At 43.3% G+C, this 22,220-nt stretch overlaps 1 protein-coding gene across 1 annotated transcript; it reads right to left on the bottom strand.

Annotated features, from left to right (window-relative positions):
- Positions 1 to 12,450: 12,450 nt before the first annotated feature.
- LOC121837219 (protein Skeletor, isoforms B/C-like) lies at positions 12,451 to 20,013 on the bottom strand. The gene is made up of 4 exons (XM_042292790.1): positions 19,983 to 20,013; positions 18,921 to 19,114; positions 14,307 to 14,367; positions 12,451 to 13,288 (listed from the first exon to the last, which is right to left on the bottom strand). The coding sequence occupies exons 1-4, from the start codon at positions 20,011 to 20,013 to the stop codon at positions 12,972 to 12,974; spliced, it is 603 nt and encodes a 200-aa protein (XP_042148724.1). The 3' UTR covers positions 12,451 to 12,971.
- Between the last annotated feature and the right edge of the window lie 2,207 nt (positions 20,014 to 22,220).

Here is a 22,220-nt window from a genome sequence, read left to right as displayed (position 1 = left end):
TTTCGTGCTTAAACCAGAGATTCCGATGTGATTTTAACTTTAATCCAACTGAATGAGTTTGGGACCGTGTGGTTCTATCTTACGTGTGCCACATTCTTCTGTTGTTGTTTTTTCAAGAAATCTATCTAACGTTACAGGGAAACTGTCTATCAAGCAAATCTCGAATTCAGTTTGGAACACATACTTAAAATTATTGACTAAACTAGCTGGTAAACATAATCTCTGGCTTCTCAAATAAAAGGCTGAATATTTTTTGGCTAATGACACAGTCATATTTTACACATCTGATTTCATTTGGCAGTAACAAGAGGATACCATGAAAAGTTTAATTGAAAGCTTATTTATTGTATTTATTAAGTGTGCCTTGTTTGATGTAATTCACCAATTTACGATTTGTATTACTTTAAATTTAAATATTATATAGTTTGCTACCTCATAATTTACTCCAAATATTATCTCCAAAAACGTAAAAAAAAAAAAAAACGAAGAATGTTCTAAAGCATGTGATATATTTTCTATTGCACTCTTGAGTACACCCACAATTCCGGTTAACCGAAGAAAGCGCTAAACAGACTCGGCATATTTTGTTTTGTATTTACTCTTTTCGTTTGTAGCTCCAGGTAGTGTGAACCTATTTGACTTACTGCGTCTATGCTATGCCTCAAACACGCAGAAATAAATTTCAAAAATACCCTGTCATAATGTTTTTTAGCGTTAAAATGTACTCCTGTGACATTACTATACCCAAGAGTAATGCAAGTTAATGTAATTTACGGACAAAACACCACGGGCATGTTTTTCTGCAGAGCGCAAGCGCATAGTCAATCATTGGCAAAGTCCCCAGCCGGTCTCTCAGACTACCTATAGTTTCAGGATCAAGCTAGAGTCGAATTACATATTAAAGTCGTATGATTACTTGCTCAGTGGCAACAGCGAATAAAAAAGTCCTAATTACGAACAATGAGTGCAGGCACCATAAGTGATAAACTTTTTTGCTGCGACAAATATTTGCAAAAGACTGACGTAACTGTTTCTTATCAGTTTAGAAGCTTCATATCTTCCTCCGCTAACTTAGATTCTGGTGATATGCGTGTTACGCACAATAGGTACGATCAAAGCGAATGCCGCATGGACTCTCTGCATGTGCGGTATGCCGGGACTGCAGAATGCTTGCTGTAACGAAAAAAAACAACACTTAGACTGTAACGCGTGCCTTCAACATCACCAGGACTCAGCTGCAGACCCGATTCGTTCGTCGGACACAAAAAAGGCGCTCATTGTAACGTCGCCTTGATTTACGATCAGGCGATGTGTTAGCGGAACTAAGGGAGTATCATGCGCCATACTTTCACAAGTTTCTTCAGGATTGCTTCGTGAGGGAAATAGAAAGGGAATGCATCCGGATGTTGCACAGTTCTTCATTTTGTAGGTCGTGCACGTGTTTCCAAGTTTAAGGGGCCCATCGTCGGGGCCGTCTATACTGGGGTCTTTCGGCAGTACTTTGCAGACGCCGACAAAGACTGTCACAGGCTGCGTCATACGCTCTCAATTGTGTTTTTTCTGTGTGTGTGTGTATGTGTGTGTGTGTGTTTTGTGTTTTTATGTGTTTTTTTAAACACCGTTGGCGTTTCTCTGCGAGTTGACGCGGAACTGTGGACGCGATTTTAGGCCAAGGAGTTCTGCAAGTCGCGGCTTCCTCGAGCGCCATCTTGGCTCAGATGACTTCCGCTGAAATGCATGTTCTACCCATGGCGACTACAGTCAGTGACAGGTTAAAGATTCAGGGGACACTTTAGCGGAGCAAATCCTCGAAAGCTGGTGCTCTCCTCTCCAGTGTTCGCTCTGCTATGGTGTAAAAAGGCGGGAGGAGTTTCCCCTGAACTCTTAACCTGTCACCGACTATAGACTAGCCGCCCCTCCATACATACCCCGACCTGCAGAGCAGTATTTATAATGCGTTCTATATGCTGTACTCAACACGTCTAATGTCGGCACGCACTTTAATTTTGGTTTTGTACGCCATCTCTATTTTGATGTTCAGTCTCCGAGTGCCACGTAAAGCCTGTTTGTTTTAAAAATGATAACCATAGGGCCTTAATGGCCAGATTGTATTAGTGTTCGAAGACATTACAAACAGTTTAGACTTGGCTTTATTTGGCGCCGTTTGCAAAATAATAGTGCTTATGAAATAACAGACGCAATCACGCTTACCATCTGCTCCATTCAGCGCACCCAGTGAAAAGCATTTTTTCACCTTTTCAGTCAGTACAAGAAGATGGCCAAGGTTTAGGCCCTCAAACTTCAGTAGAAGCAGGCCTCAATTGAGATTTACGCATGCGGGTTGAATTACAGCTGCACATTTGGGACGGCTTTCATAGTGGAGTTTTTACGCGTGGGATGAACCTCAGTAACAAAAAAAATTAGCAGTCCTGTGTTATGCTGCAGTGCAGTGGCAGCATTTCTGCGACACGTCACGGTGGAATCGTTGGGGATCGGCGTCCCGTTCATGAACTGTGGGATTCGTGAACAAAAGCGCTCGGAAACAATATACACAACTGGCCTTCTTATGCCAAACGTTTTTGTTTCTTTTCTTCTTTTTTTTTCCCCCAAGCATGCGAAAGCGCGTCTCCCATGGACAGTGCTCCGACGGCATTTGTTACTCGCTATTTCTTTGTTTTTTTTCAGAGAGCACGTGCAGTGGGCATCGGTACTGCGAAAACTCTAAGTGTAAAGCGGGGTGTTAACACTGTGGCGTCGCCCTCATTAAAGAAGAAAAAGAAAAACCTGTAGCGTAAATTTGTGTAATAAAGAAATATTTAAAAAATAAAAAGGTGGCGTAGCTCTGTGGTAAAGTCTTCGTTTCGCACGCAGCGGACACAGGTTCGATTCCCGCGAGCGACAAGCGATCTTTTTCAAGGATTGGGCAACATCGAAGACGGACGCCGCCAACTGCATCATCAACAATGGCAACAACTACGACCACAACAACTACAACATCAACAACGGACGTCATTTCCAGTGCTGGGGAGAGCCCCCCCCCCCCCCCCCCCCCCATAACAACTATCTCTGTAAAAAGCTTCCCGAGCCCTGTTCAATATAAATACGTATCCTGTTTATCAACCCAAAGCGAGCTGCCAGCGGAAGCTGACGTTTATGACTCTGAGTGTGGGCACATGCCAGCTTCGCAGCAAAACATATAAATTCACAACTACTTCCAAGAAAAAAAAAAAAGAAAAAAAAAAAGCTCCGAGTGCCGTGGCACAAGACAAGTGTCACAGGCGAACCTCCCGTCACATGTCGTCTTTGTCCACAACACACCCCGGGTCCCGAAAAGTGCGCAGTTTCTGCTCCGAAAGGCAAATCCGCCAACACTTGGAAACGCCGGCATCTTCGTGGGCTCTGGACGTTTGCCCGAGGAGTTGAAGAGTCGGAGAGAGCGAACCTGGCGATGCTGGCGTTTTGATCCTACAGCGTCTTCGGCGTAGAAAATTGCCACAACTCCTCGGAGAAAAACTACCTCAATGTTCTGGACAGGTATACTGAACGGGTCGTTGACTCGTGGTTCATACGGGGTAAGAGTGGCGCAGGAGGGCCTGTCTCAACGCGGATGTCGTATGGGAGTTTCTTTGTCTGGCGTTTCTTAGTAATATGCTCCACGCAGGAAGCATGGGTGGCTGCCTAGATAAAAATCGCTGCGTTTGCCAACAAAGCGGCTTAAGTTCTATTGTAAGTTGAGCAACGGTTTTTTCGTGGAATTCTCGTTTCTCGAGTCCAGGCCTCTGGTTGAGTGCTGTAATTTTGGCTGATTCTTATCGTCAGAGATGGCGGTAACCACTTCTATTTCTTGAGTACTTGGTCAATATACGTTTTAGAGCTTGATGAAGCTAACGATTGACTTCCATTTCTTTAATACTTCTACTATAGTGCGTGATAAATGTAACCATTGGCTTCTACTTCTTTCGTACGTTTACTTCTTTAGTTATAAATTAATGCAACCACTGACTACTATTTCTTTAGCGCTTCTATTTCTTTAGTACATTACAGTAGCATAGATCATGAAGCACGGCATAGTTCTCTAGTAACTTGACTGTATAAGTGGTATTTCGAGGAATTCCTGTTTCCAGATCCCAGCTGTGGTAGTGGGTAGTAATTACGATTGATCCTTACACCAGTAGATGGCTGCAACAATTCACTTCTACTTATTTAGTACTTTATTATTCATAAATCTAACAATTGAATTCCACTTCTTTAGTATTTCATGAATGTAACCAATGACTTATACTTCTTTACTGTGGTGACAAAAAATATATTTATATGGTCTTTGCTTACGACAAAAATAAACTACACATCGACGAACGCTCATAGTAGCCCTATTGGTCCCATTCAAATGCCAAAGTTTCAGTACTAACCGTTATCTTATTTAAATGTTATAAGTATTTCTGTGATTGGAAAATGGCCGATGGAGCTTTCGAATGCATGGAACTGAATTGTGTCATTGACCAAATATTTTCAAAAACAGGCCCCATTTTTTTTTTAGATTTTCAGGTAATGGCGTAACTTTTGAATGAGATAACGGTTAGATCTTACATTTGATATTTTGTTCGGACCACTGGCGCTACATTTAGGCGGATAATGAGCGTTCGGCGGTGCGTGGCTTATTTTGGCGGTGAAAGAAACTCTAAACTTGTTTGGGGGGACAACTTGTACTTCTATTTCTTTAGTACTCTAGCCTAGTATAAGGACCGCGATTCACTGGAGACAGATAATCACTATATATGTCCTTAATATTTCAAAGTATTTATGAAATATATAAATCATTTACGTACCTTAAATATTCGTTGTTTGGACAACTAACGCGATAATAGGGTGGTAGCAAATGCACCGCATTGTTGTAGTGTTTTCTTGAAATCACGCAACCTGGTAGTATGACAGGGAGTTCAAAATAAAGCTAATTTGTGCCGGATACAGAAATCCACTCCAGCGTCAGCGCCTAGATCTATTTGCGGAATGCAGATGGTGCGCTAGCACGGCAAGGACGTCGCTAACGATGTCAGTTGCCTGTTTGTCTCAGGCAGTGCAACTAGTGGGTTGATTGCTAACTCCAAGAATATGCGTTTGGCTTGCGTGCAGAAGTCAGCCGACCTACGATGTGTAAAACCTGTAAGCAAAAAACGCCAGCTTGCAGTTTACAATGTCATGGACGTGATTTCGTTCTGGCTTGCCGTGTGAGGTAATACATCCTCTACCAAAACGCCTCCAATAAAGTATCAATCAATGCTTTTGCACAATACATGAGTATAGCATAAAGTGATAAAAATTATTAAACAATATTATTGTTGACGCCTCAAACGGATCTCAATGTTCAGCCATAAAGAAGTAGATTTATCGGGAAGGCTATTTGACTTACTTCTGACTTCTGCCCCTGAAAAGGTTAAATCCGTTTGTTTGCTCGAAGAGCTTACCGACCACAAAGTGGTTTTAGTAACGATAGACATTGCAATACGTGACAAACCGGATGACGAAAAAGTGACTTTTGATTATGCAAAAGCTAACACAGCTAAGATTTCTGTAGCCTTAGAGGCTTTTCTTGGGCAGTTTGAAAGGGACTATAGGTGCCGACCTATTGATGAGAACTGGACCCTAATTAAGGAACCCTTAATTAGGGTTCAGCTCGTGCTCGTGCCCCCCTGGTGAGATTCGAAGGATCAGAGCCCCCCCCCCCCCCCCCCCCCCCGGCCCGGGCCATGATCCTTACTAAGACGCTGTTTACGTGCCATGTAACGAGCTTCTAGTAGTAGCACGTAAACAAAATAACGCCGACGTTGCCTTTATTGACAAAATACGTGGGAAATGGAATCCTCACGTGCTTTCGTTAGCTTCAATCACCATTACTGGCGAAAAGGCAACGTGCAGCACCCCCCCCCCCCCCCCCCCCCCCCGGGAAAATGGAAAATCTACACCGCTGGAGGAGCCCACATCCATATATATAGTACGGCTCATTGGTGCTGTTTCCTAAGCAAACCGTAATTGTAAAATATTTGTAAATAAGCTTCAGAAAATGTTCCCTGACTGTAGGGATGTACCCAAGCCACGTTCCGAAGAGATTGAAAGGATGTCTCTGCATAAATTTGGAACATTTCAAGAAAGTAGCAGGAGTTCTTTGGATGTTCTGAGAACGTTCTTAGAATCTTGTTGGGATATTTGATTGTTGATTAAATGTCTGGTAATGTTCTATGTCGTTCTCAGAACGTTAAAAAAATATTCATTTGAAAACATTCCCCGAACGTAGCGATAAGTGCCTGTGCCACATTCTGACAACATTGATGGAATGTTTTTACGTAAATTTGCAACATTCCAAGAAATTTGCCTATGTTCTTTCGAACATTCCCGGAATGTTTTCAGAACGTTCTCGTGCTACGTGGGGTGCTTCGCAACTGCAGCGTGATCTTGATTCCATCACAGCTTGGTGTACGGATTGTCAAATGTGTGTTAACGTATGAAAAAGCAAAGTCATGACGTTCTCGACCAAGACAAGCAATGGTACTTTTGATTACACACTCGCCAACACAAATCTTTAAAGGGTAACAAAGTACACACGAACTCATCTTTGTTACGACACGGCGCGGTGGTGGCGCGTCGGACGCACTTCCGGTCCGGGGCTGTGGGCGGAAGTGCCCATGTGAGACGTGTATTCCTGCGTTGTTTTGAAAGCAGCCAGACAAAAACCTGCCTTCTTGTCAAAATGCTGCGACACTGGCTGTATCAAAAGGGTCGAGAAAGGTTTGAAGGTCAGTTTTCATGCGCTCGGTTCGTCCGAGAACGCGGATATGTGCCGTGAAAAGGGAAAACCAGACGCCGTCGGACCGCGATTGCTTGGGCGGGAAGCATTTTGGGTTGAATTTACGGATACTTCTGGTCATCAAATTTATTTGTTTTGTTCCAAAATGAGCGCCGGAAAATCGTCAAGTTGCACGGACCACCTGCGGACTACGTTCAGTGCGTCTTCAAGTTCAAACGGCCGCCTGGTCGTTCGAACTGTCGTCTGCTCTTTCAAACGTTTCTGCTTGTCGTCTGCTCTTTTAGAGGACACCGGCCCGTAGACCAGACGTGGGCCTGGTACTTGCGATAAGAAGTAAGTGCAGGCCTCAAAAGACTTCAGTTTGAAGGTTGGTAAGCAGGCTGGACGTAAACAGTAGATACAAAGAGATGTTGATCATTGTTACCAGTGGCCATCACCGACTTGTTATGCCTGATTCACTTGGTTAGATTCTGCTTGCGATTTTCAGTATCGACGTCGACATCTCAGCTACGGTTCACGCTTTTACAGTCCGAGCGACGTCGCTACTGAAAATTGCGAGCGAAATCTCATCACGTGAATCAGGCTTACATTTTGCGGCGTCCACGCGGAATGAATCGCCGCATGTCAGATGATTCATGCGAAGTTTTGCGTTGTAACGAGCCTCGGTAATTTCGCTGACGCCGCTCAAGTAGTCAGACATCGTTGGGAGGACGTAGAATCAACAATTTCAACGCCAAAAAGAGCGCGGGGACTCACACCGACGCCGACAATGTCGCATTTGGATGGTTTGTTTATGGGCGACGGCGATCTTTTTGCCCACACCCCCATCGCGCATGCGCGGCGCCGGTGGCGTCCGCTAGGTGGGCTTCGAGCGTTCCGGTTTGTTTGTAAACATGAGTTGGTGAATAAGTATCTTGGCGTTATTTTAATAGAAAAACTGGATTGGAAGGAACACATAGACTTTATTGTGGGCAGGGCAAACCAATCGCTGGGATACTTGAAAAGACACCTGTACTTAGCTCCTTCAGAAGTCCGCATCCTTGCATACACATCATTTGTTCGTTCTAAAATTGAATACGCTAGCCTGATTTGGATCCCATTTCAAATAAATCTTATACAGAAGCTAGAGTCCGTACAGAACAAAGCTGCGCGTTTTATTTATTAAGACTACTCACACTCATCTATAGTGTAACTGCCCTGAAATCGAGAGCAGGCTTGAAATCACTGAGTGCAGGCGTAAACAGGCGAGGCTTTTATTTTTACGTAAAATCTACTACTTCAACCAGGAACTCGGGAAACTACTTTTGCTCCCTCCGCACCGTATTTCTCCTAGGATTGATCATCCCTTCAAGAAAAGATTATCACCTAGTTGCACCAAACAATTTTCGGAATCGCCTTTGCAATTAGCCATTAAAGACTGGAACAGTCTACCTCGATCCGTTGCGGGTCTGGCGGGCGTCGCTCTTTCCAGAGACGCCTGCAAAACTTTGTTTAGTGACTAATATTTTTTTTTAAATATGCGTACTGTGCGTGTACACCACCTGCATGTTTTACCTTTATTGTTATATGCGCTTGCGTTACCACTGAGTGTCGTCTGCTTGGTTAGTTGCAGCATACCGTATGCTTTCTTTTCTTTTCTTTTAAGTACGTGCTGATGTTTTCTCTTTCTCACATTCACGTGTATTTTGTATTAGAATATAGTCACCTTGTACCCTCCTCCCTCATGTAATGCCGTCGGGCGATTTGAGGACAATAAATAAAATGAAATGAAAAGAAACGAAATGAAATGAAGGAAGGAATGAAAGTATCGACGGCAGTCCTTAAACTGGCAACTGACGTTTCATTAAGAGACTTACCGAGGAGTGACCTACCAAAAAACAAAACTCACTTTTAAACGAGTCATATGAAAATCATGTTGCTTTTGGCGTAAAACATGCGAGGCTCGTTAAACGCTGTATGTCTCTAAGCCTCATCCTTAAAGCTGCATCTAAGAATGCATTTCAGTCGTAGAGCTTGATCACATGAGATGCTTTGAGCAAGAATGTCAAACAAATAATTTAGTGCATGAGAAAAATTTCCACTCACACATAAGCGCCATTCTATGCATTGAATGCTAATATGGTTTGTCCTTAAACGGATAAATCGCTTTTTTTTATAAAAGTATTAAATTGGATAATGATCGTAATTATGATTATTTATTGTGACACTCGTGCTTCTAGGCTAACAAAACATCGCTGGAAGATGAAGAGAGGTAGTGCGACCTAAAGTAACCGGAGGGCGACCTTCCCCAACCTTTCCTCGCCTTCCAGTAATGTTCTGTCCATACTGAACTGCCAGGGCCTCTCAAAACACCTCGCAGGACTCACTGCTTTTTCACCAGAAACCCGACGCTCTCACGGCAACATCCCCCAGTTTCTCCATACCACGAAAAGCAAACGGATTCGAAAGCATAAAGCAAGCAGCTGGGAACTGATATTAACAAATGGGATTTTCTATGTTGCCTTCGCTTTACAAGGTCCATGGTGTTGGAGTTAGGCGATCTTGTTCTCCCATTGCCGCCATCAGTGCGGAAATATTTGAGCTTTTTTAAACTGCCACTGACTTCAGAAAAGGGTATCTCTTCTTCAGTCTGGTTTGCAGTTCATGTTGAAATCGCCGATGTGCACGTACACGTGCTCACAAAAGCTCATTTAGTGCAGCTCGAAATGTTCACAGAATGACCGCCCTTAGCATAATGATACGTGACAGCTGCGCGCATCTCAGCGTGCTTTCCTCTCCTTTCACGCTAAAAACTATTCACGGAACTTTTTTTTATTGCACCTCATGTTTTGTGTGGTGCACATCATATCACTACGAAGAAGCGTGTTTTTAAGACGATACGGCACCCTCGCGGGTCTTGCAAATATCTTCAGGATTCGAGGTCCCGGTTTGAAAATCACAAAACGTCATTTGCCAATCTGGGGTATTTTTTTTTTTTTTTTTTTTTTTTTTACATTTGTTTTAGATAGAATGCCAACTTCGAAGCTATTTTTGTGGGGTTCTACGTAGATGTTGCTGTCGTTATATTGAATAAATACCAACACCGCAAAAGTGGCTACTAGGACATCTCAATAATATACCCGGGTATATTTGTTCCCAAAATAATTCTGGGTTTTTTGTTATTTTTTGTGCTCAAAAAATGGCAGGCGTTTACGACGAGCATTGATAACCGCAAGTATGAAATAATTATAGCATCATTGAATCTTCGTCCGACAGCCCGTCACTAATGTGCACTTCATTGAGGCAGTACCTAAAAGCGAATCTTAGCACAGAATTCGTAGCACGCAGCCACACAAGTTGCTTATGTCGCAACAATGCTCGCCGACAAACGCGACAGCACGCTTATGCTGTTCATAAATTATTCCGTTTGCCTTCGCTCGTGGTCAAGTCGACACAGTCTACTTTGACAGGTGTGATGCGTTTGACAAAGCAGTCCGCGATTTGCTTCTGCATAAGCTTTTTCTCCTGCACTTACCAGCTGGTTTCAGTCATTTTACCGATTGTGAAAGCTCTGTGCAAATTTTGAATGACTTTTCTGATGCCTATGTTCCTTGGTCTAGTGTGCCCCAGGGGTATAACTTGAGATCACTATTATTTTATTATTTATTAATAATATTGAACTATGCGTGAACAATTCCCAGTGGTTGCTATTTGCTGATGACTTAAAACATTCTTTGAATGTCCGGTCACTCGCTGACTGTGCACTATTGCAAGAAGGCGTGTCACGCGTCCCGATTAACCCAAAGCGCTATCAGTTTGTAGAAGACAGGAGGCCATTTGAAATGACTACGCCCTTGGTTCTACTCCTGTTTGAAGTGTCTGTAATTCGCGACCTTAATGTTCATTTCGACAGTAATCTTTATTTTTCGTACCATGTCTCAACTTGTCGGTTCAACTGTAAGATTGCAGGGCATGATTTTCTGTTTGACCCAGGAATTCTTGAATCCATTGTGCATTATTCGCTTACATCACAGTCTGATTCGTTCCCGCCTTGAGTTTTTAAGCGTTGTGTGGAATTTTTTTACAACTGATGCACTGCAGATTGAAAGAGTACAAAAAAAGTTGTTTAGGGTCAATATTTTGGGCAAAGGTGTTTTATGGCTATACCTACATACTCGATACTTTCAGCTTACAGATGTTATTAAGTCGTGGAGTTCCGCGAGACATTTTAATTTTGCATGAAATAATTGACAGCCAAATAGCAGCTTACTGTCTTCGGTTAAGTTTCACGTACCTCTACGTTTCAGCAGGCATTCCTGTTTGTTTTATCCTGGTTCTCGGAAAAAAGTTGTGTTAGATCACCCTCATCAGTGGCGTACCAACTTGTTTTTGAGTGGTTGGAAGGGGGGGGGGGGGGGGGGGTAGGGGGGGCAAGCCAGACCCGCCCCCCCCCCCCCCCCCAGGGCCGGGTGTGTTGCCCTTGGTGTCCCTTGAGCGCTGCCGGCCAGTGTTTGCCCTGCCCAGTGGCGGCTGTTTCGGGGGGGGGGGGGGGGGGAGGGGGGGCAAAGCATGTGTTCTGCCCCCTCCTACGCTGAGAACTGGGAGGGCGGACGCTTGCCCCCCCTCCTGGTTGGTACACCCATGACCCTTATGTAAGTGTCTTTTAATGCCATTCTACCAGATACGTCGTTAGATGTTTATACGAATTATGCGTTTTTTAAACGTGAACTTGAAACTCTGATTTACTCATCATAACCTATCTGTGTGTTGGACAAGTTCTAGTATCACGAACGTGCTTCATATCGATACTTCGGTCGTTCAAAAGCATAACATAATAAACATTTAGCATTATTATTATTATTATTATTATTATTCACCCAGCGGCACTCCTGGCCGCTGGGTCAAGTAGATAAATAAATCCCCAATTACCCCAGTTCAATTAGCTAAACAACCATTCGTAATGTCCAATAGCAAAGCAAAAAAAGAAATACGATGCTAGGATACGCATGGCACACCTTCGTAGCCACGAAGGCATGGAAACACATACAAAACACAAGAAGGAACGCAGTATCGAATCTCATCATTTATTGCACGCCGTCAAACAAGGCGCCACAAGTGCACGACAGGATCAGGCCCCGCACGCATCACGCCAGAGTAATACCGCACCAAGAGCACAAGACGCGCGGCTCGGTAGCATTTTAAACTCTCTCGACTAAATTAAATACGCGTTCTCGGTGGCACGAAAATAAAATTACACTTTCCAAAGTACGTATTCTCAACTCCTCTACAGACAGTATTCACTGATCGTCATAGTTGATTCAGCATGGAACGAGCAAGTAAAGACTTTCTCTGCGCACGCGCAGAGTAAGTTTCCATTTCCAAGAATGACAACCCGATAGCGGTGTAGAACCCGGCAGAATTGTGCACGACGTTTCAGAGAGCTACTCAGGCGTAAATAATACCGCATAAGTAAGCCACGAAACGGAGTGCAATCAAGTTTTCACGAAAGTCTATTTAGGTGGTGCCTTTATTATATTCAAATTTCGTAAATGTCAAACTCAAAAAAATAAATCAAACAAAAAAATTGTTTTAATGCTCAGGGATGAAACCGAAAAAACAATTGTCGTGTTATCGCTACTATTCAAAGAGAGCATAACATGGAATAGAAACTTGAAAGCTTCATTGAGATGAACACACGAAAACAGATCCAGCAGATCCAAGCCTGTGTCGTACCAGCTGGGATTAGAACCGCCAGCCAGACTTTTTTTCTTCCTGTACACAAGAATAGCAGCTTCTATTTTTCTTTTTCTTTGTCTCTTTAAGCTACATTAACAAAATTTGAGTGGGATACATGCACCACCTAAAGACACCTTTGTGAAAAGTTTTATTGAAATCTCTTTATTGGAATATTTATACGTCGTCTTTCTCGACGCCGGAACACCTTTCGGAAACACCCTGTAGAAGGTCGCTTTTGGCGCAATCGTCGGCAAAGCGACGCAACTATGTCGGGCAATGGACACCGCCTACCCTCGGTAGCCACCGAGAGGGACGCCATTTTCGCGCAAGGTCAGTCCCATGAGGCAGACTTGAGTCAGGAGGAGCCCGCTTTTGTTAATAACTACATAGTTCTAGTGTCGGCACAAAGTCAGCTGCCATTCACTCGAAGAGCCGAAGGCACGGAGCACAGTTGTAGCTAGTTCTCCCGGAGTAAACAGAGCAGCGTGAGGCAGAGCGCCAACAGCATCGAGGTGGCCGTGATCGCGGGAATGGCTCTGGAGTTTCCGGTGACGATCTCGTCGACGACGACGATCTTCCAGCCCAGGTTGGGCGTCGTGTAGCTCTGGTAGTAGACGACGTCCGGCGTGCTCTCGTTGGGCATCCAGGAGAGGATGGCCGGCTGCCCGTCGTCGCACTGCAGCCGCAGGGAGTTGCGGAACTTGGGGAAGCTGATGAACTCGTCCGCCTGGCGAGGCTCCGAGGTGTTGTACTTCCAGGCGCACAGCCGGCCAGCTGCGGGGAAACGAGCTAATTGATTAATCTATCGATTTATTGATTGATTAACTTGGTATTCACTGATTGATCGATTGACTTATTAATTCATCGATATCTTAGTAAGAATGCAGAATAAGATTGTTAGTTGATTGTAAGTGAAAAAATTTGGGTCATTAAATAAACAAATGAACTCTGAAAAATAGTATCATAATAAATATGAGAAAATATAAGCTATCGGCAAAAAGAGACCCCCAAATCAGTCAATTTTAGGGCATCGCGCGGGAGCGTGCGTCAAATTTACCACTCGTACAGCAGGCGCAAGGCCGGCAATACGAAAGCCCGGGCGCCGGGTGATATTCTCAGCATTCGCCTTTTCGCATCGGAGGCCCTGCGCCTGCTGCACGTGCGGTAACTTCAGTCACGGCCTCTCTATCCACTCTCCCGCTTCCCCACAGGAGCGCATTGAGCGGCGGTGCTTTAGTGCGCACCCGAGTTTCCCACATGCACGGTGTCCTCGAATTGACCAATTTAAAGGTTTCTGGTGAAGCTCAGCGAATTTCTAATTAGAACCATGTGCTTATTTTCACCAATTAAAAAGTGAACTATTACGTTTCAGATTTTATCTTGCTAAATAATGTTTTTTTTTTTTGTGTGTGTTTTTTTTTTTGTTTTTGCCAATTCCTGACGTCCATTATGGCTGGCAGTTTGTTCGCGAAAAGTGTTTATTTTATTCTCAAACACCCCATTTTAAAGAAGTTTGACAATCCTCATGGAAACGTTCAGTATATATTTCACGTTTAAATCAAAATTCCTCAGTATCGAGGCCTTAGAAGGACCAATAGTCACCAGCTCGCCTGTTTGAGTATTTTTTCATCAACTTATGACGTTTGGAACCAAACGAAATTGAAGATCTAGAATTACATTCCACTTTCTGTTTTATTTATAAATTACCAAAAAGGTATTCGCGCCATTTGTTGTTTACAGTACTCACGAGAGCACGTACCCAGATTATTGCGTTCAGTCTGACTGCACTCACCGGCACTGGGTTGAGGTCTTCCTCTTCGGTCGAACTGGACGCCGGCATAAATCTTGACACTCTGTTGATCAACGCGGAAAAAGGCGTTAGGAAACAATCGTAATATCGGAGATTTTCCCAAAAGGAACGATGGTTTTGAGTGCACTGTACTGAATGTTCAGTACAGTGAACATTCAGCCTTACCTGATTATTTGGTCTGTTTTTATTATATGTTGGTCGCTTTATGCTTCCTTGGGGTTAGGTTAGGCAGGTTAGGTTAGGCAGGTTAGGTTAGGTTAGGTTAGATTAGGTTAGGCTAGATTAGGTTAGGCTAGGTTGTTAAGTTAGGTTAGGCTAGGTTATCGCTGACAGCTTAGGAAATATAGGGCATGTATTGAGCACCGAGCATCTCATTATACCGCTCGGCAGCCAATGAGATTGCTGCATCAGCCGATAGGTCACGAAAGCACATATCCCGCCCTCTATTTCTTCGGCTCTCAATGACCATACTATGTTAATGTGATCTGAAATGTCAATGAATATTTACGTGCGCGTCTGAGGAGGGTGGGTGCGCGTCTGAGGGAAGCGTGTGTTGTAACGACATTAAATCAATGAACATGGTTATATGGCTCATGGGAATGAAGATTTTACATTTACTAAACTTGCTTCACAAAAATCATGGTTAGCAGTTCTATGAAACCCAAAAATTATAAAAACATGCAACCAGAATTACTCTACTCTTGCAACTAGCAAACTTCCACATTATGTTTTGTTGCTGTTATTGTTGCTTTCTTTATAAAAGCCTACCCAAACTTTCGCTACCTGCTCAAACTTTGTCTATACACCTTTTCTACAAGGATGCAGCCATCTTGAATGTCGTCAGTCCGGGTATGCAGTAAAACATCGTTTTGATCTCTCCACGCCGCAGGAAGGTATTTACCAAAAGTGGGTGATTGCGTACGCCTTCTTGTTTTGCCTCAAATTATGTTTTCTCGCGTATTCCAGGTTGAAATGTTTTGTTTGTTTTTTCGTTCGCATACCCACGTGACTGAGGAACGACAGGAAACAAAAAACGTCTATAGACCTTTGCATCTCTTATCACCCGGCGAAAAATCCCGAGTCACTGAGCTGTGGACGCATGCGCAGCGCCAGATATACCGCACAGCATAGCAACAGCGCATGCTCAAAAGGCGTTCCTTAGCCTTACAGACAAAGATGGCGGCGCACAGAAAGTTTTTTTTGCAGAGGTCTATATATCCTTCGTTTCACATCGTCCAACCGGAGCCAACGCTAGGATCCAATGGAGCCAATCAAACAGGGCCGAAAGTGTATCGTCGCGGCTCTCGCTGTTGTTGTTTTTTTTTTGTGTTTTTTTTTGTTTTTTTTTTTGGGGGGGGGGGGGGTTGCTATAACCGGGCCAACCAATCACGCGCAGGAAAAAAAATCGCAGGATTATGGCGAATTCCCTTCCCGCAATCGGTTCAGTCAGGGAAGGGAAAACGTACAAAGGTGATGAGCGTCGTGACGATGCACTTCTGCCGCTGCTCCATTTGGCTTAATGGAGTAGTATAGCGCCTGCTGGCGAACAAGTGAAACGAAGTAGAAGTGCCTTGGTAACACTTAAAACTAACATTTGACGATACCTTTATTCGCTGTTTCTACCTATTTATGCTTAGGATTTCATGTTTTCAAAGAGTCTTGTTCGTCAAATTATAAAAAAGTGCTTTTCTAAGCTTTTTTTTCTAAACTATTTGTGTTTTTGGAGTTGATTTTTCATCAGATTCTCAAGTTGCTCTTTTTTTTTAATTTTAATATATTTTCAATTTTGTTTTCAGAATTCCGAATAAAAATGAAGCCTGGACACAAACATACCCTAGATTCGTCGGAACTCACCCGTATCGCGTGATATTTCTGCATTTGGCATTGGTGCTTTGAAATTGGCAATATCAACTAAGCCAAGATAAATACTTTGGTAAGAGTCGATACTCTGAAACCGTCGATACTTCGAAATAATTACTTCCGGACGTGGTCGCTGTAGGTGTGGAAGCTTCAGCTGCCCTCTCCTCTATTGAGATATACAGGTTCATACACATCGCTGTTACAAAACACTACCCTCCTTCCTCTAAGAAGCACACAAATAGTATGGTCCAAACTAGAAACCTGAACGATGGCTTTTGTCGTGACCCAGACGTACTATGACACATTGCCCTCAAAGAACCTCGACCAGCTGAAACGTAAAACCGATTTCGTCTCAGGACCACTAACCCTGTATTCTTATAAAGTTTATTTGTAAAATGCCACCTTTTCTTCTTTTTTTTTTTCTACCGTCGTGTTATATAAATTTGAAGTTTTTTAGAAAAGAAAACTATCTATGATGTTTTTCATTCTTAGATTTCCGCCTGCATTCCATGTGTAGCATATAGTTGTCTTTATTGTTTAAATAAATCATCAAAACATTAAAAATACAGTTTCTTACTCAAGCTTTTTTTTCAAAATAGCTTTTGCACTAGCTTTTTTGTACCAGCCATGACTGTTGCCTCTGTTTGGCCACGTTTTGACCAGCCTCTTAGTAGAGGCAAGCACGATCGCAAATACCAATAAAATTGTGGGCCCAATACCGGGTGTCCGAAGTAGCGGCCAGGCTCTTTAAGTCGACCGCAAAATTTGGTTTCTCAACCTTTCGCGCTACGATTTTGTGCAACGTTGCCCACAAATTGTGTTTTTTTTTTTTTCTTCTAAAAAATTTGCAAAGAGCGAATTTATCTAAGAAAAAAGTAAAGAAAGAAAAGGGCTTAACTCCTATAGAAAAGGCAGTGAAGCCACCGGTCTTCAAACCATAGGGCGCCCTATTGTTAGAAGACCGGTGGCTTCACTGCGTTTACATAGGAGTTAAACCTCTTTCTTTCTTTACTTTTTTCTCAGATAAATTCGCTCTTTGCAAATTTTACAAAAAAAAATAATCATCTGTGGGCAACGCTGCACAAAATCGTAGCACGATAGATTAAGAAACCGATTTTCGCGGTCGATTTAAGGAGCCTGGCCGCGATTTGGGACACCCGGTATAAACAAAATAGCAGTTGGTATAGGTTTGAAAACAAACAGATCGGAGAGCATTAGTTGTATACCTTGTTTTGCAAGCGCGAAATACTAAATTGCTTATCGAGACAGTACGCGACCATTTATTTAACATAATCAATAAAAGAACAGCTCCCTTACTTGGAGCTTCATACCTTGCAAAACCTTTAAAAAACGTCCTGAAAATTGTTGATCTTCGGTATCTTATTTCGCTGGGACCAAATCACTTAAAAATATCGTTTGTCTCTTCAGCGCGAAGCTATGTTTTATTGCCTAATTCACTAAAAGAATAAGAATACAGAACTTCAATAATGCGCCAGTGCGTCATTGTGTGTCGTTTGTTACCTTCTGCAAAAGCCCAGTTAGTTGCCTTTATTATCTGAATTAGCACACATTTTTTGCATACAGACACGGTCTTGATGTTTATACATGAAAGAACAAACCCAGTTGGTGCTAAAATTATTATTTTAAATAAATTTACGTACCAACTTCCAGCGTACTCCTGCTAGACTCAAAGCACACGCGTAGCAAATTCTTTACCGCTTCCCGTCAACCTCATAGTATTAAAATGTTTAGTCACTAAGCCTAATGTTCGGAATTTATTCTCGTTTCTAAGTGTCTATATTCTTTTCTCCTTTTCTCCCACGGTAGTTACCCTTATGGAGAATCAGGTAACACCCGTCAAACGGGTACTTTAAGAAAAGAAAAAAATCGGCGAATCTGCTTGCGAGCTTGCGCCTATCGGCGTGCGTGGCTCGCCAATATCTTGAAGGAGGTTGTAATCTTTGAAGCCTTTAAAGTATTCGTCTGACAATAATATAAAACACAAAATCAGAAGTAAACTGTTGCCTGCCCACCGGAAGAAAAAGGCTCGAGGTACACCTAAGTACTTCTTGTAAGTTCTGAATGCAAAAGCATGCATGACTTTCTTCCGCTCCCTGATTTCTTTTCGCCGCTTTGACCTTGGACGCTTCGTGTTACCGTGCAGCGCGGGACAAACAGCGCCGTAGGGTGGCGCTGTGTGTCGCGGCCAATGGGAGCCGCGTTCCTTGAAACTATGACGCATACCAGCCAATGAGACCGAAGCCGAAATCCATCAGATTTCGGCTTTACTTCGCTCCTTCGGGAGCGAGGAAACTAGGTGCCGTTTGGCTCGGCTTCTCGCATGGCTTCGAAGCTGAGAGCCACCAAATCTCGGCTTTACTTGGAGAAAGGAGTTTAGGTGCCGTTTGGCGCGGCTTCAAAGGTGATGACGTCGGATCACTCCATGGGACCCAGTTAATGCTTTCGCATTAAAAAAGAACTCGATAGCGCTCTTCTTATTATAGTCTGTAGCTGGTTAAGGATTGCAGAACTTGCGCCTCCCACAAGACCGTTCACCGTTTTCGCTTTAGGATTGTAAACACTAGGGGGGGGGGGGAGGAAGGGAGGGAGGGAGGAGAAAACCACCGGTCCTGGATAGTAAAGGGTCCATGGGAAGGGATTTCTCTTATCTTCTACTCATACAGAAGGTTATGAAACAGCTCACGAAAGAAGGCGAAAGAGAGAGAGACTAGCTACCTTCTTCTCTTCGTCGGTTAGCCGAGCGTAGCCCCCGATGGGACTGTCCGTGATGTACAAGGGATGGTAGTAGCGGGCATTGTGCGGGTTGTTGCCGCCTTCCACACGAAACGTGTACGTCCGGCCCCGCTGGACGTGCAGTTCGGGTACCAGGATGCCGTTGATGTACCAGCACTCTCCGGGGGTCGGGTAGCCTGAAATATAAAAGCACGCCGCAATTTTAAAAAAAGTATTTGATGAAGAGCGCGCAGGTCAATTTGATGTTTGGGCATGGTTGTCTACAATACTTTCACTCTCAGGTGGCACAGAAATGGTATTGTGTTTTTCAAACTGTCTTTAATAATTTACCAATCAGCGATATTTATTTAAATAGACTTGTTGCACAGCACCGATAATATGTTGCATGTCTTGCGTGTATAATATGTGTATTAGATGAGAGAGATTGTCTTGAACCTCTAACAATTGTGAAGTTTGTAGGTAAAACTACTTAATTTACAAATGTTTCTTTATGTGGGTTTTTCATATGGTATATGATTTGATATGAGTTTTATGGGTCCCTGTAGTCTTGTTTTGTTTTTCTTGGGTACGTCGCTCAGTGAAATTTTTACAGCAAGCCTCAGACGTCAAAGGAGCGGAGCAAGCGGCTGTCAAAAAACCATGCCATGTACAGGTGCGTAAACAAGTGCTACAAAAAAAAGTCGCATACCCTAGACTCTGGTAATGCAAGCACCTCTCGAAGACGGGGACTGACGGTGCTGCATCCCTACCTCATGTTATCCTTTAAATCACAGACTGCATGTTTTCTGCGACGAAGTTAGGATAACCTCACTACTACTGAAAGGGTTTTGGCAAAGTGGTTCGAGACCTCCAACTGATAAGAAAAAGGGTAGGTGAACAGGTCCAAGAATGCAGACGGGCAAAATATTATTAATATCTTAAAGGCGGGTGCACGCAGTTTTTTTTTTCTTTTTTTCTTTTAAACGCAAAGAAGCACTTATCTTTAAATAGCTTGCTTGATAACTATACTCATCACCCGCGCCAAATGATTGGGCTCTTACTTACAGCAGTGCGTACTTTTTAGTTTCACAAACATCTTTGCTTTTAAAAAGTAAATTCACCTACATATTTAGAAAAGAAATATCTTAAAATTTTCATTTCAAAATATTTAGCTTATTTTTCTGAGATCCTTCATTCAAATTATTCCGATCAAGTGTACGCTACAAATAATAATGTAGGATTGCATAATATAAACTTTCCCGTTGGACATGTTAAATGAGGATTTTAACAACATCACGTTTTAAACTTGTAAATTTTTGGTGTCCACGAACTTATATTTTTTTTACGTTTTAGGGATATAAACAATATGTGTAATGAGTTGAGTTTATTGTAAAACAAAAAAAGGGGATAAGATCCATGAGCGATCTTTGCCTCTCAGTAAAAGAAGGCAGTTGTCTTGCCTTAGCTTGCCTAGCTTGACTTAGTTTATGGAGAGGTGAATGGAAATATTTAACTCTGTCTATTTTAGACATTTTGTTATAAATCAAAGTTATATGTTCGTATACTCGATGCACACAGGCGTTTTCAACCCACAATCACGATTAACTGAGCTGCCTGAGAAAATTAATAAACGAGCTTTAGATTTTTACCGGTCTAGTAACGCGTAAGCTAATAGCTGCCAAAAAAAAAAAATCAGATTGCGGAGGCCGTACCTATATTACGCTCCAATCGCACAGGTACTCATTACCGTATTCAACTCATTCGCAGCCCCCGAGACGATCCAAGGTCGCGCACCTCATAAGAGACATGACCGATCATCATCGCTCACTGTTCCATCGCCTGTCCAGTGCGGCTGACCCAACTGCGGTTCAGAATACCTTAGCGGGTTATCGCACTAAAAAGACGATATTGTGAGCCGCGCAAATTGCACCGATGAAACGCAGACGCTTGCCTGTGATGCCCCGCGTAGCCTTTCCAACCTCCAGAGGGTCCTATCCTGGCGATGAAGTTGTCCACGGATTTGTCTTTAATGCGGAAGGGCCCCCAGGGACTGGGACGTTCTTTCTTCTGACCAGTGCTGAACCCGAAGCAGTTGTCTGCGGCGTCCTTGCGGCCGAAGTTGATCTTCACCGTTCCTGGGTAAAGCAAATTCTAGCGGTTAGTGAATTAAGAATACATTCATACAACCAGTGGCGTACCAACTTGTTTTTGAGTGGGGAGAAAACCAAATCTCCCCCCTCCCTTCCCCCCGCCCCCCCCCCCCCCCTCTTCCGGGTCGGTATCCCTTGGTCGCCGTCGGCCAGTGTTTGCCCTGCCCGGTGGCGGCTGTTTCAGGGGGGGGGGGGGGGGGGGGGGGGGGGGGGGAGGGGTGACATATGCTTTGCTTCCCACTCTGAGAACTGGGGCAGCAAGCGCCCCCCCTTTCCCCCCCCCCCCCCCCGGGTTGGTACGCCCATGCATACGACAATGTCCACATCAGCCTCTTTGCTGATATGCATTGGTGTAGCGGTAACCGGGGTGTATCAGTTATTTTTCGGAAATGACGGCGAATATTGATAGTCAAGTGGACAAAGTAGTATACTCACGCTGACGAACCATTGAACAGAATCACTTTATATCTCACTTTTTTTGTTAGCAAAGCATAATTTTGTCAAGTAAATTTAACTACTAGTATACCAAACTCGAGGAATGTCCACTCACAGAAAAAAAGGGTATATTCTTACACCCCTTGTCCCATAGAGACACCCCAAACCTTGATTTCGACGTACTGTGCACTGACGTGCCACAGACGGCCCCAACTTTTGCGAGGGTCTTGAGAACGGTGATATATATTTCATTAAACAGGTGAAGTATGTATCGAAGACTATAGGAAAAAAACACTGAGGTTTTGCAGTAGGGCCAAGAAAACCCCGATTATTTTGTTTATAGTCAGTAACACGTACGTTAGCTACTTTAATAAGTTATACCACTCGTCTATAATGCCGCTCGTAAAAGTTGGCACCGTCGGTTCAACATCAGTGCGCTGTATAGTCGAACTGAAGTTTTGGGGTGTCGTATCCGGGACAAGGGGTGTAAGAATATACCCTTATTTATTTATTTTTTTCCTAAGAGTGTACTTTGAAGTCGGGAGTTCTACTTTCTTTGTACCAGACAAAGACACTTTTAAGTAAAATACAAGTACATACTCGAATAATGTACTTTAATTAGAGTACAAGTTTTCTAGCCCTATTAGAAGTAGTGCTTTAAGTACAATATGCTTAAAGTACTTCCCAACACTGGAATACTTGTATGCAATATTATGCC

This window comes from Ixodes scapularis, unplaced genomic scaffold (genome assembly GCF_016920785.2).
Source record: "Ixodes scapularis isolate PalLabHiFi unplaced genomic scaffold, ASM1692078v2 PGA_scaffold3__209_contigs__length_174095766, whole genome shotgun sequence".
NCBI classification, from domain to species: domain Eukaryota; kingdom Metazoa; phylum Arthropoda; class Arachnida; order Ixodida; family Ixodidae; genus Ixodes; species Ixodes scapularis.
This window is presented reverse-complemented; position numbering and strand designations above follow the sequence as displayed.

What these genes read in the sequence shown, in the direction of transcription:
- LOC121837219 (XM_042292790.1), bottom strand. Translation starts at nt 20,013, where the DNA reads ATGTTTGTGAAACTAAAAAGTACGCACTGCT. An exon ending in ACTAAAAAGTACGCACTGCT is followed by an intron (nt 19,115 to 19,982) that starts GTAAGTAAGAGC and finishes TTTATATTTCAG; the next exon opens with GCTACCCGACCCCCGGAGAG. An exon ending in TAACCGACGAAGAGAAGAAG is followed by an intron (nt 14,368 to 18,920) that starts GTAGCTAGTCTC and finishes GTTGATCAACAG; the next exon opens with AGTGTCAAGATTTATGCCGG.